The sequence below is a fragment of the Lissotriton vulgaris genome, chromosome 7 (genome assembly GCF_964263255.1).
Source record: "Lissotriton vulgaris chromosome 7, aLisVul1.2, whole genome shotgun sequence".
NCBI lineage: Eukaryota > Metazoa > Chordata > Amphibia > Caudata > Salamandridae > Lissotriton > Lissotriton vulgaris.
The window spans coordinates 417,416,797-417,430,722 of record NC_141695.1 but is presented as its reverse complement, the minus strand read 5'-3'; the positions used below and the strand labels follow the sequence as shown (position 1 = coordinate 417,430,722).

Genomic DNA, 13,926 nt, shown 5'->3' with positions numbered 1-13,926 from the left:
AAAGAACACGGAGAACCCTGAGTCAGTTGCAATATTCGTAAACATGACAGCATGGAGTACTTTCTCCATGTATAACACTAAAACAACACTTTGGTAGATTTACTAATAAATCATAAAATACAGCAACCACATTTTCTGTGCTGCGTTGCATCAGAGTGAAGAGCATTTCAAGGCTGTATCTACTTTGATATGGCCCTACTGCTCTTCTCTGGTTCAGGCACTAAAACAGGCTGCCTAGTGCATGATATTGCACAATATTGCATTTGTGTCTGCGTGATTTCTAGCATAGGTTTTGTGCTATACAAAATATTATGCCTAAACATACTTTTACCACTTTGCATACGCGCTGTACATCGTAGAACGCATGCAATGTCAGAAACGTTTGGAGAAATAAAAACATTTCTCCTTATTTAACGCTTTCCCTAAAGAGGCATTTTTTCCGGGTGCTAAGCCTTGTCTACTATTGTTAGTAGATAGGTCTTTGCCTCAAAAACAATTAGTGGTTACATGGGAACGCTGATGTACCATTCATGTCCCCTTGACACAAAGTAATTCTAAACAGCACAGAAGGCCTCTTTCCATTATTTTCAGGCAACTATCCAGTGGGAAAAAAAAGTTTTGTGCTGAAAATTGAATACCAAGTAAGCATATTGAAGTCGTTTGTGTCACTTTTGTGACACAAACCAGGTGCACAGTGTTAATATATACATGGCAATAAAAGTTAAAATAATAGTTTGTTATGATGAAGAGCTGGAGTAGAGTGACAGTTCATTACATCGTGTTAACTTTCCCTTTGTGATTCCTCAGTGCCCTTTGGTTCCTGGTTTGATCATGTTCAAGGGTGGATGGAAATGAAGGACCGAAACAAATGGAAAGGGGCGACCACTCGGTCCCCCCGAACGTATGGCTGAGTGCCTCGATCCCCCCGGGAAGCCATTTTTGGGCGGGAGGCACGTCTCGGCTGGTATGCCCGAAGCGGCGTAGCCGGGGCGCGCTTTTTCCCGCCCTAGAGTGGGCTGGCCTAGACACCGACGCAGCCGGCCACGCCCTCGGGGCGGGCAGGGGCGGGTTTTCGCCCACCCTGAAGACGGATAAAAGAAGGCGCAAGACCAGAAGACGTCCTCTTGTTCTTGTGCTCCGAAGCTGCACCCCCTCGCTACACGTGAGCTCGGGACGGAACGAAGAGCCAATTTTGAGCGTTTTGATCTTTTTCTTTGTCTTCTAGATACTTCCTCGGAGAGATGCCCAAGAAAGGCGCAAAAAGAATGACGACCGAACAGATGGTGCGGGCCCTTTGCAAAGAAGTGTCCGACATAAAGAAACGGTTGGCGGAGCGAGATGGGGAGGAGGGTTCGGGCACCCCGCCGGCTGGAGGGAGACCTAAGAGGCCGAGAAAGGTTCCAGCCGGTGGGGCCGTCCCGGTTCCCTCTGCCCCGCTCGAGGCGCCGACCCCAGTACCGATGGAGGGGAATCCAATCCCCGTTGTCGTCACCCCGACATCCAAGGAAGACATGCCCCCCGAGCTGGCAGCACAGCTAGCAGCATGGTTGGGGGATAGTAGTGATGGCGCCACGGCTGCCGAAGCACAGGCGCTGATAGAAGGGCTTCGTGAGAAGAAAGAGGCAGCTAGAGTGGCTACGCCGTTGGCGGGGATAGACAAGCCGCAAGCGGCAGAAGCTGCGTCCGGTGCAGGTAAGCGGCCATTGCCGATTGCAAGGGACGAGTCAGCACCCTCTCGTAGAGAGAGATTAGGACAACATGTGCCTTTAGCTATAAAGGAAAAGATCTGGGCGGGGGAGTACGTGAATATTTTTTCCCTGCTTGTTGATCATTATGATGTGGAGCATGTAAAAAGTCAGAAGGACTTAATGCATCCGAGTGTTTGGCGCGCAAAGATGGCCGCCTTTAAGGTAAATGAGAACATTGGCAACTGGGGCAATGCATGGGGTATTTTCACATCAATTTTGGGGGAACGTAGGCCCGAGTTGCTTCCTGAGTTTCCCGTTTATCAATCACGAATTATGGGTTACTCGACAGCGTATCAAGGTAACCATTGGTTTTGTTATGACAATTTGTTCAGGAAAGAAAAGGAACATAACAAGAGTTTGACTTGGGATTGTTACGATTCTTTAACATGGGATAAGATGAAAGAATCGGGAATGTTAAGAATGCCATTGGTCGGGAGCACTGTTGTTGATTACTCCCGCCAAAATGTGGGGACGCCCTTTCGACCAAGTACGAGCACCGACGACCAGTCGAGGCCCGCAGGCAATACAGGGAGAAAGGGTTTCTGTTTTAATTTTAACAAGGGGAAGTGTACCAGGCCTCCGGGATCGTGTAAATTCAAACATGAGTGTAGTACGTGTGGGTCGTCCCATCCTGAGTCATCGTGCAGAGCCAGAACGAGTGAGAATGGGGGTAAGGGAGGCGCCAAACAGGTCTAAGCTAGGCCGAGGGGCGCCTTTACCAACCCCGATTGATACCTTGGCAATGATTCCCTGGCTCAGCGAATACCCGGATCGTACTTCTGCCGGGGTGCTGCGGAACGGTTTTACACATGGTTTCCGCATCCCGGTAGGGGACTTTCAGGGTGTAGGGATGTGCAAAAATCAACTTTCCGTTTTACAACATGCATCTGTAGTGCAAGAAAAAATTCAGAAAGAGGTTAGCCGGGGACGGGTCGCCGGCCCGTTTAGTGAGCCCCCGGTACCGGATTTCGTTTGTTCTCCGTTAGGGGTGGTCCCCAAGAAGGACCCGGGTGAGTTTCGTTTGATTCATAATCTATCTTCTCCATATGGTCTTTCGGTGAACGACGCAATTGAGCCAGAAGTTTGTTCGGTGCGATACGCATCTTTTGATGAGGCGATAGCCATCTTGAATCGCCTGGGGCACGGGACGTTGATGGCGAAATCTGATATCGAGTCAGCGTTCCGGTTGCTTCCGGTACACCCAGACGATCAGCGTCTTCTGGGATTCGGGTTCCAGGGGTCATTTTACATGGATAGGTGTATGCCAATGGGATGCTCTATATCATGTGCTTACTTTGAGCAATTCAGTACTTTCCTGCAATGGGTGTTCACTAAGAAAACGGGTTTCCGAAATGTAATGCACTACCTTGACGATTTTCTGTTCCTTGGCCCCGCCGGTACTTCCGAATGTGCCCGGGCCTTAGCTGAATTCTGTGTGTTAATGGATCATCTTGGCGTGCCATTGGCACCAGGTAAAACTATGGGTCCCACGACTTGCCTCGAGTTTTTGGGGATCGAGTTGGACTCAAGGGAGGGGTGCTTCCGTTTACCAGCTAGCAAAGTGTCGAAATTCAGGGCAGCCCTCCAAGTATGTTTAAAGGCATCCAAAGTTACACTGCATCAGTTGCAACAGTTAGTGGGAAAGTTGAACTTTGCCTTGAGGGTGATACCAATGGCTCGCCCCTTTTCCCGCTCAATTGCCCAAGCGATGGTTGGCTTAAAGGAGGGTCATCATCGCACAAGGTTATCGGCCGAGGTCCGCCAGGACATGCGGATTTGGTTAGCATTCTTGGCGGACTTCAATGGCCGGGTCGTCTGGAACAAGCCAGCCGTCTCCTCTGAAGAGCTTGGGCTATGGACAGATTCAGCAGGAAGCGTAGGTTTTGGCGCCATCTTCGGCACAAAATGGTCGGCACAAAAGTGGCCCCTATGGTGGCACGAGAAGGGGCTGACAAGTAACATCGCTTTCCTCGAACTATTTCCCATTCTGGTGGCCCTGAGAACCTGGCCAGAAGGGTTCAGAGATCATTCTGTTGTGTTCTGGTCCGACAATATGACCGTGGTAGAATGCATCAATAGTCAGGCAGCCCGTTGTAAGTTGATTTTGAGGCTCCTCAAAGAAATTGTCTTACTGTGTATGCAACTGAACGTAGTATTCAGAGCAAAACATGTCCCAGGGGTGATGAATCAGGCTGCTGATGCACTGTCTCGTTTTCACATGCAGGCTTTCTCGGGTTTCCTTCCTTCAGCGGACCCGGAGCCGGCACCCTTCCCCGAAGCTCTCTGGTCTCTCGGTGCCCCGAACTTCGTCACCTCGTGGGAGAGAGTCTAGCACCCAGGACAAGGAAGGCATATGAAGGGGCGTTCCAGGCCTATTTAGCCTTTTTGGGGGCAGAGAGAGGAGGACTTTGGGGTCAGGAGGAGTTGGTAGTACTTTTTCTGATGTCCTTACGTAGGGCTGGGAAATCGGTGGCTACGGCCCAAAGGCATCGTGCCGCCATTTCCTTTGTTGCCAGGGCCCATGGCATCCTGGACCCAACAGCGTCTTTCACGGTACAAAAAGCGCTACGTGGGTGGCAACGTCTAGAGGGTCGCAGAGTAGATGTACGACGACCGATAGGTCTAGACAGGTTGTCCCAGTTACTGGTCACGCTCCCGAACACATGCTCGTCCCCGTTCGAGACCTGTTTGTTCCGGACTGCATTTACGCTGGCATTTCACGGGGCTATGAGAGTTAGTGAGCTGGTTGCAAGGAACAAACGGGACGTGACGGGGGGCTTGTGCAGGGAGCATGTCCAGATCAGGGGTGATGCGATGATTGTCTCCTTTCTCAGGTCCAAGACTGACCAAGATGGGAGAGGGGACTGCACGATCATCCGCAGGAACCCCGACTCATCCATGTGTCCGGTACAGTGCTTAGAAGATTACCTAGCACGAAGGGTGGCATCATGGGGAGGGACATTGTTGAGGCATGCAGACGCCACCCCGCTGACGAGGTTTCAGTTTCAACGGGTGCTTGCAATGGCCATTGCCGCAGCGGGCTTGGACCCGGGCGAATTTGGGACCCACTCCTTTCGTATAGGGGCTGCCACTGAAGCTACAGCCAGAGGTCTTAATGTAGAACAAGTGAAACGTGTGGGGCGCTGGTCCTCCAATTGTTATAAGAGGTACGTGCGATTGCACATGTTGTGAAACTGTAATCATGTACTCACGCCTCTTGTTTTTGTTTGTTTTCAGTTGCGCAAGCCTACGCGGCAGGGCAGACTGAGCAGTCGACCCAACACCAGGTCAGCGGTCGCACGTCACCGGCTGTGAGGAAGGAGGTTTGGGTCGTGGGCCACTCATACGTGAGACGGGCTGCAGACGTATTCAAAGCAGGTGACATGGTTCACGTACCTGAGGAATACGGGTACAGAGTGTCCTTCTACGGAAGGGGCGGTCTCTGTATTGACCAGTTTCAGGAATTTTTTGAGGGCTTGTTAGAGCGGATGAGGTCACCGCCGTCCATAGTCATAGTGCATTTGGGGGGCAATGATTTGGTCACCACCGGTAGACGACTTCTCCTGGAGGCTATGCTTTCCACGGTAAGTTGGTTAGCGAGGAGAGTTCCGGGGTGCCTAATCGCATGGTCTCATATGATCCCACGAAAAGTGTGGCGGGGGGCTATCTCGATCCCTGCTTTGAATCATTTGGTTAGAAAATTGAATAACAAAGTGAGTAGGTTGTTCCGTTCCAAGGCATTGCATTCGATCTCGCATAATTGTATTAATGATGACAGTATGTATCTGGGGGATGGTGTGCATTTGTCGAGGGCGGGGAATGAGTTACTCATAGGAGACTTCCTAGCCTGGTTAAAATCTTTGGAACATGACCTTTAGGTAGGAGTTTTGTGGGGGGTCCGGATAGCCGGTCAACTATCCGGACCTGTGGCGGTAAGGTCATGATCGGTGAGCACTAATTGGTAGATCCCTATGAGTGGGCGTCACCCAACACGGATGGGAGCGCTCGGGAGAGGTGGCCATTGGCCCCTCAGTGGGGAGGCGGTCCCGTCTAAGGGCGGGTCGCCGGAAGTAAAGGAAAGGCGGTCAAGGCCCCTTCCTTTGTAGGAGGGGTTACAGCCCCCTCCTGGGGAATTTCCCGGGGCCAGGGTCATCTGCGACGGCAGATGCGGTAAGTTGTGTGGGGTGGGGAGAGGTCAACGATACCTTCTAGATACCACACACAAGTGTTCGAACGACCTTTAAATGGCGTCGAGTCTTAAGGGCCCCCGTCAAGTCAAGGGAAATTGTTAGTAGTTGCACTTGAGGTAAGCCTCTGTGCTGTCGCCCCTCCCAAGTGGGAGGGGTAAGTCTGGTTAGGGATCTTGACACCGGTTATGACCTTGCCGTTGGCCCTTAAACGTTAGGATGTACAATTTCAGTGTTCTTAGAGAATGTTTTGTAGGATGCTAGTTCGGCTAGGAGAACCTCTGTATTAGAGATTATGTTAAGGTTAGCCAAACATCGTAATGTGATAATGAAATTGTACATAACATGAAAACGTTTAATGTTTTAATTTTGTTTTAATAAATACGGCCGGGATGGTCACTCCATCCCACATCCAAAAACTTTAAGAACTGTTTCCGGTTTCCCTCCTTTTGGGGATTGTGTTGAGAGGGGGTGGCGGGTATCTCAGCCATATGGAAAGGGGCGACCACTCGGTCCCCCCGAACGTATGGCTGAGTGCCTCGATCCCCCCGGGAAGCCATTTTTGGGCGGGAGGCACGTCTCGGCTGGTATGCCCGAAGCGGCGTAGCCGGGGCGCGCTTTTTCCCGCCCTAGAGTGGGCTGGCCTAGACACCGACGCAGCCGGCCACGCCCTCGGGGCGGGCAGGGGCGGGTTTTCGCCCACCCTGAAGACGGATAAAAGAAGGCGCAAGACCAGAAGACGTCCTCTTGTTCTTGTGCTCCGAAGCTGCACCCCCTCGCTACACGTGAGCTCGGGACGGAACGAAGAGCCAATTTTGACCCACCCACCAGCCCCTGAGGACAGCAAGTTGTTGTGCAATAAAGTGAAGTTATAAGTTGGTTTTTCCATTTCGTTTACAGGCTGTGACAGTATCAGTTTGTGGTTAATCATAATAAAGTATGGTGAATACAGTCTAGGTTGTTACGATTAAAATGAGTTGATGTAGTGTTGCATTTCTAGCAGGCTCTTTCGGTCGTAGTGACCAATGTTTTCATAGGTTTCAGAATTGTCGTATTTATTTTTGGTAGGCGGTAAGGTCATGATCGGCGAGCACTAATTGGTAGATCCCTATGAGTGGGCGTCACCCAACACGGATGGGAGCGCTCGGGAGAGGTGGCCATTGGCCCCTCAGTGGGGAGGCGGTCCCGTCTAAGGGCGGGTCGCCGGAAGTAAAGGAAAGGCGGTCAAGGCCCCTTCCTTTGTAGGAGGGGTTACAGCCCCCTCCTGGGGAATTTCCCGGGGCCAGGGTCATCTGCGACGGCAGATGCGGTAAGTTGTGTGGGGTGGGGAGAGGTCAACGATACCTTCTAGATACCACACACAAGTGTTCGAACGACCTTTAAATGGCGTCGAGTCTTAAGGGCCCCCGTCAAGTCAAGGGAAATTGTTAGTAGTTGCACTTGAGGTAAGCCTCTGTGCTGTCGCCCCTCCCAAGTGGGAGGGGTAAGTCTGGTTAGGGATCTTGACACCGGTTATGACCTTGCCGTTGGCCCTTAAACGTTAGGATGTACAATTTCAGTGTTCTTAGAGAATGTTTTGTAGGATGCTAGTTCGGCTAGGAGAACCTCTGTATTAGAGATTATGTTAAGGTTAGCCAAACATCGTAATGTGATAATGAAATTGTACATAACATGAAAACGTTTAATGTTTTAATTTTGTTTTAATAAATACGGCCGGGATGGTCACTCCATCCCACATCCAAAAACTTTAAGAACTGTTTCCGGTTTCCCTCCTTTTGGGGATTGTGTTGAGAGGGGGTGGCGGGTATCTCAGCCATATTCTTTTTCATCACTTATGAGGAACTACTGGAGGTAAATCTCTCACTACAATGATTTCAATTAAAGTGATGCAGGGGGATAAAAGCTACTTAGAAAATCAGGGGTTCATGCACACTCCTTTCCATGTTTTTGTTCTCCTAAATTAGTGGTAAGTTTCACCCTAATGCTAAAAAACATCTTTTCATATCGAAGGTTTACCATAGGCGTGCATTGAATGGGAAAGCAGAATGCCCATCCAGAGGACCAACGTCCATTCCATGCATTTACTCCAGTTTCTTTGTGGTAGATACAATTAATAGGTATTCAGTGAAATCATTAGTGGGGCTGCATAACTTCGTGGTTGTGGGAATTATTAGATAGACAGGCTGAAAAAAAACCAAGGGCAAGTAGGTTGAAGGGACATGGTTTTTAAGAAGGATGCAATTTACAGTAGGTTGTACTCAGAGCGAAGGGGGCGAGCAGATGATGGAAGGTAGTTAGAGGACCATTGAAAAGAAATAATGGCTAGGAAACAATCAAATGGTTGAGGTCAAGGCCAGTTCTTCATGCAGGATTTTAGGAACGTAGAGGAAGGAGACTTTTGGAGATAGCATACAATCTGAGAAATATCAGTGTAGAAAATAATCATACTAAATGCACAAAGGTCCAGCTCAAGCTACGTAGAGACCCAAATGTGACCCTCGTCCACAAAATGCATCTGAGCTGAAACATGTGCAGATATTTTCAGACTCTCTTTTCCTTGAGTTGGAATGGGATCAATGCAGATTTTGGTTCCCATTCTTCAGGGCCCCCTAATCTCTAAGCCATTGTTCCCAGTTATACCATGACTTAAAGGTACATAGTTCCACACTCACATTTGTGTACCCTTGCTCCATCATTCCCTTAACTGCTGCATCCTGGACAGGGCCGGCCGCCTGGTGGAGGGGCTTGTGGGACCATAGAGCCTACTCTGTTATTTGGCCCTATGCTATGGCTCTTGGTGGACCATATTGGGTGGAGGAGGCTTCATCAGGCACATCTGATGGCTAATTGGGGTAGGTGCAGACAGGCGAAGTAAGCTGCTTATGGTAGTAGGGGAGAGCCTCAGAAAGTACTTCAGGTCCCAGGGGTAGGGCAGGTAAGCTCAGCCTGGGAAGTACTGGTAGAAACAATTGTAAGGCATGCGTGTCACAGAAGAGTCTGCTTTAGCACCCATGAAGGAAGACCGCAGACTCAGTGTGCTGATAGGCCTGTTGTTCTCCTGGGGAGATGACTCTCCTCTACTGGGAGGAGAACTTCCTCATTGGGGCCACTTTCTGTGGCTACCTCGATTGTAAAAGCAGGCCACTGCAAAACGTATACTTGCTGTGAAGAAAACATTGAAAACATTAAGATGAAAACGTATTTAGTTTAGGCAAATTGAAAAAATGTAAGAATTATGATGAAACCTATTTCATTTAGCAAGCAGGAAACATTGGAAGCATTAAACAACTGAAATAATACTATATTTTCAAAAACTGTGAATTTATTTAAAGCAACTAGGCATCTTTCTTTCCTAGCGCTTCTGAACAGTATGTCCAACATGCACAATCAGATTCAAAGCCAAAACAGTTTTAATATAATATGAGACGCTTGAGGGCACATGGATTTCAACATTAAGGGCCCGATTACGATGTGGGCTGGAACTTCTCCGACCATCATTTGAAGCCCTACAGCCCGCTTCATAATCGGCTTGTCAGATTACTTTTCCACTGACCCATTTTGATGGGATTGGTCGGAAGGGAATCCAAACCAGTTTTCGAAATGACCTCCGATGGGCTCGGAGAGCCCGTCCCCCATTTGGAAACCCTGCAATATTCCCTCGGTCGGTTCTTTCCGGCCGAGGAATTACAATGGCAGCTTCCCGATGCCTTTCTTTGCTGGCTTTTCTGACACAGAAAGGCATTGGGAATTTGTCTTTGGGTACCACCAGCAGGGCCCCCATGGGAGCATGGCGGCCAAATGGTGGCCTAGGGGGTGCGTAGTGTGCCCCCTTTTGATCCCTGCACTCCATACCAGGCACCTTGAGGTGCCTGCCACAAGATGCAGGGATGAACTGCATGCACCCATGCTCTTTACAATGAGAGCATGCATGCTCCAATTGTAAAGTATAGGATTCTTTGGTCGCATCCTACTTCCTGGACAATAGGAGGTTGTTCGGTTCCAGTTCCAAACCGATGCTGGACAGACTCCGGTCCATCCAACATTGGAATCAGGGCCTATGAGGGGTCTATCATGCTTACAAAATGTAATGCATAGAACTTTGAAGTGGTACAGTCTATGATGACCACTAGGTTGCGATCAAGTTGGTGACAGAAACTGAAAATTGGGAGAGAACATTGGGACATGGCAAATGCAGTTAGCCCCCCATGGAGCATGACATGTTTACATAATGAATCCCCCACCACCAAGCCAAGATAGAGTATCAGTTCACATCTAAAGAGTAGGACCACCTCTCCAAGCAACAAATACCCCACAAAGGTTATATAGGCTGCATCACTGGACCCACCTTAGGGTGCCATGTCCCGACTCATCCCCTATCTCTGCCAATTCAGATCACACTTGCAGCTTTTATATCTTTTAGCAAACACAGATGATTCATTACCAATTAGTTTGAAGAGAGGCATTTTAAAAGAATATATGATTTTTCAACTAAAACAAGTTCCACGCATGGCATTACCACGCGAATTTTACATCGCAAGTGGCTTTACCACGCTGGAATTGACAACAAAGGATTGTACCACGGTAGAAACGTCTTACCTGCACGTCTTTCTCCTGCAGCCCCTTACTTCCATCTACCATGGAAACAAGCGTCAAAACACGTCTTCTAAAATAAAAAAAGGACTGTTTTTTTTTACGTACACTGCACGTCTTTGGGGGAGGGTCATTCCTTTTTCTTCATCAATACCACAGAGCGTTTTTTTTTAATCTAACTCGCTCGCTCGCTTGTTATTTTTTGGGGGGGAGATCCCCCCAGCCCCCCTCCCAACCCTCCCCCAGCCCCCCCAGCACGACTGGACGGAATACCACGTCTCCCCCCAACCCACGCTGAACGTTTTTTCGTGGTCAAGACGGTCGTTGAAGGCTCCCTCGTTGAAGAGACGTTTGCGGGGTAAGTGGATCGTTTAAAACGTCAAGCGTGGAAAAGACATCGTTGTAAATGATGTTTCCCATTTTAAAACTGATTGCCAAACATTTAGCAAAGATTTTTCCAACCTTATTATTCGAGGAAACTGGTGATTGATGATGGGGTAAAGTGAGAATAGAAATCCAGAGGAAATTCATCTGAACCCGGAGAGTTTCTTTTTTAAATGCAGCTTATGAGCCCTGGCAGTGTTCTCTATAATAATATATTTTTGATGAATGGATATATCACGATATAAATTGGTATATTTTGTATATCAGGAATACATTGTTGGAAGTCCTGCGTGGCAGGAAAATCTCTGAGGGCTATACATTCTCAAAAACGTAAAAACGAGAAATAATTTCGGAGCTAGCATGGACTGTTTTGTCTGTTGGCCTATGATATAGCATATACAAGTTTTATCATTTTTAAAATATTAAAAGTTTGCTAACAATTTAACTTTTATATTCAGACAACCACAAAAATGTGGCTTTAGCCTTAAATGAAATCCATGAACCGTATTCCATTGTACATTGATTAAATTGCAATTTAGCACTAATTAATTGTTTAAAATCCATTATCTTAATTCCGGAGTGGGAGCACCACTGTCTTTATTACTGCTTTGCCTATCGGTTCCCCTATGTAGGTGTAATATCCTCTTGTATTTACCTGCACGGCCAAATGAACGAACAGCTGGGATTGTTTTCTTGTTGGCTCTTTTAAAATCAACACATTTAGTTATAAAAAAAAAAATCCATTATCATTGGGAACGGAAATAAGCATGCTTTAAATTATTTATTATTAACAACATTGCTTTACATTTTCCTCATTACGTTCCTCTTTGGAGAAATGCAATACGCAGTAACATCTCTAGAAGAATCTTTTAAGCGTTCCAATAATAGATGTATCATAAAAGACATTAAACAAAAATAATGATGTTATAAAATTCAGAAATGAGTGAGTAAATTTACCACTTTAAGTTAAAAGGCAATCACCTTTTCCTTTTTCAGCCACATGCAGAACAAAATCAGAGATGACTAGAGTATGGCCAACATTTAAAATGGCTCCTATTTTAGAGTGTGTGAGATTAGTAATGAAACAAGCACTAGTGAAAGTGTGATCTGTACTTCAGTTAGAACTGTTTCCTGACAAGAAAAAGGTACATTCAAGAATGTTAGGATCACAAGTTCTCCATGTGCCAATTGGTGATCTTTGTGAGATAACACTTTTGGTATTTCAATATAAATATATTTGAATGTTGACTTTCCGGGTGAGCTTCTTAAAGTTGGCTAGAGTGCCACACAGAATTAAGACTAGGATACTCATAACATTAGTACTCTACAAAAACATAACATCAAAATTAGTTGTACATCATTGACTGTGACTAGAACGGCATCTAGTAGGATTTCTAACAGACTCCATCTTCATTTTGAATCCTCTTCTGGTCTATTATTTCAATGGAAACGGATCTACGCAAAAGAGTTATAAACTCATTTGTAACATGTAAAGGTTTTGATATATGCACATGTCTCAATGCTCCTTTAACTTTGTAGCTTTGTAAAAAGAAAAGTGTGCTTCATGAAGTAAAGAAATGTATGCTTTGAGCTTTGCTAAATGGAAAAGGAAGCGTTGTCACTATAAAAAAATAGAAATACCTTTGACTTTGTTGTGCGAAAATGCCTCCTTGTGCATTATCACCTCCAGTCATTTGAAGTGATGCTGTTGGTTTTTGGACTTTGTGCGCTGGGACCCTGCTATCCAGGTCCCAGTGCATGTACTCTGACTTCAAATGCTTGTGAAATTGGTTAAAAATCCTAATTGTCACATTTAACTTACCTATAAGTCCCTTGTATAAGGTATCCAGTGTACCAAGGGCCTGTAAATTCAATCTCACTGGTGGACTGCAACAGCTATTGTGCCAGCATTAAAGTGACACAGCAAAGCATATCATCATGCCTGCCCCTGCAGCCTGAGTGTGCTTATTTAAAACTGTAATTTTGACCTACTTTTTTATGCTTAACCCCTTCGCAGCGGGGGTAATTCCTCCGCTGTGCTGGGGGGTGGAGGGGGCGCGCACAGCGTCCCAGTGCTTCGTCATCAGCCACGGTGCTCGTGTGCTGATGACGAGCTGAGCTCGTCACGGCACGCCCGTTCCTTTAGAACGCTCGCACAGCAGGGGAATTATCCCCGCGTGTGAGCGTTCTAACGGCCATGACGAGCTCAGCTCGTCATCAGCACACGAGCACCATAGCATGGGAGGGGTTAAAAGCCACAAATAAGGTAGGCCCTAAATGCCCATACAGCAATGTAAATGGTAGGACATGTATGGTTTCCATGCCCTGGCAGTAAAAAATATCCAAAGTTGTTTTTCACTGTGACGAGACAGTCTCTCCAATTTTAAAGCACTTAGGTACATTATAACACCTTACAATGCATAATTCAGTTTGGGAATAGCTAGAACCCTGATTTAGGGGCTCACATTGTTAGTAACTGAAAAACCAATCTAATGGTCAAGTCGAGTTTTAAATTACTATTTTGAAAATGCCACTTTCAAAAAGTTGGCATTTTCCTGCACAAAGCCTCTAATAGATATTTCACAATTAATCACAACTGTCACATGGCAGCCTGTTGGGGAGGGGGAGGCGAATGGCTCCCAGGACAGGGAAAAATAGGGCCTTGGCTGGAAGGCTCTTGACAGGATGGCCTGGGTTAAGTGCCCACCAAACGCACAAGCGCCAAAGGGGCACCCCTGTCACAGGCAGATTTAACTCACACCTTTGTATGCCCCTGCCATTGTTCAAGTATCTAGATTGTCACCAATACCAGTGGGAGGGGTCCAGAACAGGTTTGCAAGGGGAATTTATCATTTCCAAAGGGGACCCTCAGGTGTGTGGCCAGAGCTCTGCACAAGGGCAGAATGGTTCTGCAATATTGGCTTTAGGTAGAGAGAGGCATTGTAGAACTGTTTATAATAGCACACTTAGGAAGTGCTGCAAAAGTGTGCAAGGGAACCCCTGGGAAATGGTTCCCC

General features: G+C 47.2%; 1 protein-coding gene across 1 annotated transcript in view; it reads left to right on the top strand.

The window, feature by feature from the left end:
- The window catches only part of LOC147701770 (sulfotransferase 2B1-like), a 415,303-nt gene that overhangs the window by 280,412 nt on the left and 120,965 nt on the right, over positions 1 to 13,926 (top strand). The window contains exons 4-5 of the mRNA XM_086930398.1: positions 808 to 868; positions 7,753 to 7,786. Of these exons, the coding sequence (XP_086786524.1) occupies positions 808 to 868; positions 7,753 to 7,786 (95 nt within the window). The remainder of the gene's footprint in view (positions 1 to 807; positions 869 to 7,752; positions 7,787 to 13,926) is intronic.